Below are 5,855 nucleotides of genomic sequence, written 5' to 3' on the forward strand. Positions count from 1 at the left end.
GTAATCTTTTCAGAGATTTTCTCAAGAAAAATGTTCATGTCTTTCATTATAAAATATCTTTCAATCCCTTTAAAATACATAGTCTTGTTGCTCATGTTTAACTTTTCAGTCTATTTATAATTCTTTGTGTGTGTGTGTTGTATGAGGTAAAATTTAAGCTATTGTTTGTTTGTTTGTTTTGTTTTTCCAAGTGGAGAGCTAATTATTCCTTGCATTATTTGAAGAGACCATTTTTAACATGTATTTAATTCTCCCACTACATATTTCTGTTTCTGGAGTCTCTGTTTCATTACACTATGTTGATGAGACTCTATGATGATACTCACTCCTACACCACAGTTATAATTATTGAATACTTATAATGTATTATAAAAGTTGACAAAGCAATTTATTCCTCATTTTTTTTTTTTTTTTTAGAAAAAAAAAAAAAAGACCTAGGCTCTTCTCTATGTTTCTTCCCCAGATACATTTTAGAGTAGGTTTGTTGAATTCTATTAACTCACGTGGAGAATTTTTTGACTGGAAGTACATTTAATTTAAATATGTTTCTGTAAACTCAGGTATGTTACCTGGAAGATACGTTTGATGGTGTATTATGTTAGGAGGAATTCACTTATTATTAGAGATTTCCTTAGCAGTTTAGAACTGGGGCACAAATAAATTGTTAAGAACGATGAGGTGTTTTCTGTATTTCTTCATCATTTACCATGAGTATATTAAAAAATGGCAATAAAAAAATTGGAAGCCTCCCCCCCCCCCCAAAAATGGGAAAGCACTCAGGAATTAGGTGTAACAGGAGAAACAAGAAGGATTAGAAATACTCAAAGAAACATGTTGTCTCAGGCTCTGCTCTGACTTGCACCCGGAAATGTAAGCCCCAGCCAGAAGTGCAGGGTACCATCAGCCTCTCCATACCCCAAGGAGCCAAGGGGGCGAGATAAATAAACTCTTTAGGAGGAAGGGGTATAATTGCACTGTTCTACTGATGCACACTGGGTCTCCTTGCTGCCTACTTTCTCCCCATTTCCTTGTCTGGATCAGTCAACAGAAGAAGGGACTTGACTTTCAGACCTACCAGCTTAAGTCTCTGTCCTGCTTCTGACCAGCCATGAATCCTTGAACAAATTAGTCTGTCGGAGCCTTAGTTGTAGAAACTTCTGGAAAGCCAACAGGAGGTACCCTATGCAAATATACTAAGCGATAATATACAGAGAAACTATTTCAAATAGGTCAGTGGGGTTTTTTTACACACAGACCAGGAAGAGAGTGGACCCACCATTCAGATGATTTGAACTTTAGACTGTAGAGGCCTCTCTGAGAGTTCATGGGGCAGTCAAACATTATATTTAGCAGAGACAGGAAAGGGAGGCTCTGGAAGCAAGTGAAACTTTATTGAGCATCAGTCATGTAGAGGACAATGTTATATCCTGGAATATGCAAAGCAAATCAGGTAACTAGGATATGACAGATTCTCCACTCTTAAGGAGCTTGCCTTTCAGTGAGGCAAAACTTGCCCATGAGAAACAGGACACAGCTGAATATATCAGCACCATGGGCAAAATAACAGAGCAGAATTAGATAAGTTCTGGAGTTTCAGATCAAAGGACCATAAAAAATTTTTCTAGAGAAGGAATTCTTTGTGGTAGCAGTGCAAGGAGATTTAATGCTGAATATAAAATAACTCTGTGTACTAAATATGTGACTGGCACTGGCTTTTTCTAAATCATACACCATACATATTATTTGGCAAAGACACAAGTGTAGCATATAGTAAATTAGAATCTAGTAGATTGCTGGTGGGACTTCTGGTAAACAGTAGCTCATAAGTACCTTGCTTTGGCTAGATTAGAAGTCAGGGATAAGATATGTGATGGCATTTAATGAAAATTTGGCTTATGGAAACTTGAAAAATTGTGATATGAAAGTACTGACTCTCACATGTATGTACAAAATTTGAAATGATATGAATCTATCCAAGTAAAAAAGTATACATGAGATTCTTATCACTTCAGCCAGGTGGGATAAGTGAATTGTACCGCATCTGTTTCCACATGATGTTGTCACTTTAGTTGGAAAATAGAAATACCCAACATAGCAGTTTTGATTTGTGAGGAGTCTTTATTCCTTGAGTAAAACCTGGAGAAGTAGCTGGTGATGGCATGACTACTGGACTCTGCTCGCCTCCCTTTGAAAGCCTCCCTTATATTACATCCTCTGTCCGCCGTGGCTTTTCTTGCACACTCACCTACCCCCCTGGTGCTCTCCCCACCCCACCCCCAATCCCATCAGCATCCCTTTCTCAGGCTCCTCTCTCCTCATCTCCTCAGCAATTAGACATTCAAGGGCAGGAGATGTACCAGCAGATGGAGACCAACTGCACTCCTTCATGGCCATTACCTTCACTGGGGACCAAAAAGGGTACAGTGCACATGTCTGAGAGAACCTGCGAGGAGGAAGATGGGTGGACAATGTGCCAAGCATTCTAGGCTGTCTCAGGAAGGGTTTTTGGAAAGGAGAAGAGCCTGGTCATCTTTCTCTGATGGATCCACTTCCTGCAGCAATTTGTAGAGGGATCCTACAGTGCTCTTGTGATATGGAGCTTCTTTGGATCCCATCAGCTTCAAGCTGGTACCGTAACAACGATGCCAAAGAGAAGAGATGCCATAGATTCCCAGCAGACACAAAGCATTGATCATCACATGCCAACAGAAGAAGGTGGTGATGAACATGATGTCGCTGATGTCATCATCCTGCCATGGGTAGCCAGTGACTGGCTTGTACAGAATAAAGCCTGCCTGTATCAGCCAGGAGCCCATCATCAGAAACAGAAAAGTCTCAATCAGCAAGAGGTGAAATGTGTCAGGAGTCCACAGCTCTATAGTCAACACCAGCATCAGTAGGAACACCACCAAGATGAGCAGACGGTGTGTCTGAAGCTCTATCCCTGTTGAGTCCTGGACATGTGACATCAATAACAGCAGGAGCACATAGAAGGTCAGGGCCAGGGTACCTTTTTCTAGAAGCACACACCTCTGAGGCAGCAAGTTCTTGCTCATGACATCGACACAGCCACTGAGGGTGAGGAGGATGAACATGGTGAGGTGCTGCCACTCTTTGGGGTACAGAAATCTTAGTGCATTCTTCGTATCCATGAGTATCATCACATCAAGACAGAAGACCACATAAACCATTAAGATGGAACCAGTCACCATTTTCAGCAAACCTCTATAGGATATTTTCCACAGCCTGGCCCATATTCCTTTATTCCTGGGGGGGGCACGAAGGATAGAGGAGTGAGTCATTGACTATCATGGCCTTAAAGACCACTGTGGCCTGATACAGTCCATAAGAGAAAAGATACAGCCCTGGGCATAAATGACCTATGAACTTCCCCATGAAATTACAGATCTGTCTTACTACAGAGTGAGGACCAAAACTCAGGACCTCTCTGCTCTCTTCTCCGTTGAGGGCCCTTCAAGTTTCAGACTGCATATTCAGAGCTAACTTCTACCTACTTTTATCATCTCCTTCTGCCCACTGTTCCCAGAGAGAATGCAAAGTTCCGGACAGGAGCCTATACTTTTGGTGATATGAGTCTCATTGTTCCATTCCATTCTAGTACACTGGGAACAAACTGACTTCTGCCAAAAAAAGGGAAGATGAATATTTCCTAGTATGCACCTGTGAGAATGTATGCTCTCATGAGCTCTGTGTTTGGACTTTTGAGATGCTTCTGGTCAAACTGTCTCTCTCTCTCCCATGGCCTGCTTTCTTCTGTTCCTGTCTAGTGCTTAGAGGAGCAGTAGAGAGGTACATGAACTGGAGATTACCCAGAAAAGGCCTGGGCTACTCACAAATATTTGTGCATCTTTTAAGAACCCATACTCACATTTTTGGCCATATATTGAAAGCAATTATATTCTTTCCAGACATGGAAATTTATAAACTTTTGGGGATGTGCTCATGTATACACACACTGAGCATCTACCTGGCCTCTGTATTTTTCTATAACAGATTTGGGGGGACCACCAAGAAAGCCCCTCACCTGCCCCCAAATCTCTTTCTAGTGGATAGTAGATAAACTTGAAAACCCACTTTTTGAGATCAATTTTGGGATGTTAAGGTGTGATTTGTTGTTAAAAAGTAGATATGTTTAGACAAGTAGATTCAATGAGCTACTTATATTTAATGTGAATTAGCTCATAAACTTTATTTTCTAATTATCATTTACTATGTCTAATACATATAGGTAGAAAAAGTCCTAAGGAGTAGATGACAGCCAGTTGCATCTAAGGCAATGCATCCAGGACAAGAGTCTTCATTTAGAGGGAATCGTAGAGAACAAGGTATAGGGAATGTGAGGCAGGCCCTTGGCAGAAGTGGTTCTGGGTTTATTGCAGGAGGTACATGGAATAGGAGTTACTCTGACAGTGTTAAGTGTGTGGAGGAGGAGGAAGTTCATCACTCAACATGAAGCTGACATCACAGTCTTCTGCATAATGATTTGTCCTTAGGGTAGAGCAATGCTGTGGGGCAGAGAGGCAGCACCTGTATGAGGATAGCACCCCCAGTGGGGAGGAGGGTTATTTACACCCAGGTCACAGCACTGATTCTGAGCCCTCACCACCTATCTCCCTTTCCTACACCCACTTAATCTCAGGGGGGAAAAATCCAATCTGTCCATGCTCTTGGGGATGAAGGCCATTTCTTGATAGTGGGAGAGTGAGGATTTGGATGTAAAAGTGCTGTATAAGAGAGAGCTGAAGATTGCTTTACAGAGGGACTTGACTTCCTTATTCCATTTTAATTTCAACTTTCCTTTCTTACACAAGCATGGCATACATTGGCCAGCAATTCACTATATTCATTTCCTTTTCTTCCTTTGTGCATTGATAAACTACATTTCCTACCCTGCCTTGCAGTTAGAATTAGCCTTGCAACTGAGTTCTAGCCAATGAGGTATAAATGGAAATGATACAGATTACTTCCTGGTCTCGCCCATAAAATCCTCCCTCACATACTCTTCCATGTTATTTTCCTTTCTCTGGCTTTATACAAAATATCACAGCTTACTATATATTGTTGAGGATGGAGGAGCCCTAGGATGGAAGGAACAGGTTTCCTGGATTACTCCTCCTAGGAAACTACACATTGTTCAGGAACACTAATTTTGGACTATAAATAAACAAGGAATGAACTGTTTTTCTTGAGCAATGGAAATTTTCACATCTGTTTGCTATTGTAGCTGGAATACCCAAGCAAATGCAAAACTAACACATAGCCTTTATAGAAAAAATTTAGAAAAATCCATAAGCAAAATGAGAGAAAAATAAACACCTGCAGTTCCAAACTTGATGATAACCATTGTTAACATTTTGCTGTAAAATCCCAGCTTTGGGGGGAAAAAATGACTGGAAATTGAGAGAACAGGATTCCAATCACAGTTTCCCCCTAATTGGCTTCTTCTGGCTTCTCTATTAAAGAAAAGAAAAACTGTGACATCTGTGTTCTCTAAGATGAGAGGAGGGGTGGATGGGGAGGAGGAGGGAGGGAAACACTTGGGGGTTTTTGCATAGAAAGGAGTAATTTTGTCACCCCACAACTTTCCCTTTTAAGCAAGTGGTCAAAACACCCAGGAAACATCAAAGAGCTAAATGCTCAGGGTGAGGAGGTACAGAGGAAAGCCAAGAGTATGACATTGTGATAGAGTGGACTAGGGAGGAGAAATTTCTGGTACTCTCTGTGGTTCTTGCCTTGACCTGGGAAATTGTTGAGCTGCTCTGAGGGGAATTGGCTCTCAGTACAGCAAAACCCATTGCTCTACTAAGTATTTACCATCAGCAAAGAGCCAGTGT

General features: G+C 41.3%; 1 protein-coding gene across 1 annotated transcript; it reads right to left on the minus strand.

The window, feature by feature from the left end:
* Nucleotides 1-2,492: 2,492 nt before the first annotated feature.
* LOC110574198 (transmembrane epididymal protein 1-like) lies at nucleotides 2,493-3,387 on the minus strand. The gene is given in 2 exon segments (XM_021682858.2): nucleotides 2,493-3,293; nucleotides 3,295-3,387. Coding segments are annotated over 2 exon segments (819 nt in total). The 5' UTR covers nucleotides 3,313-3,387.
* Nucleotides 3,388-5,855: the final 2,468 nt, after the last annotated feature.

Source organism: Neomonachus schauinslandi, chromosome 6 (genome assembly GCF_002201575.2).
Source record: "Neomonachus schauinslandi chromosome 6, ASM220157v2, whole genome shotgun sequence".
Lineage (NCBI taxonomy): Eukaryota > Metazoa > Chordata > Mammalia > Carnivora > Phocidae > Neomonachus > Neomonachus schauinslandi.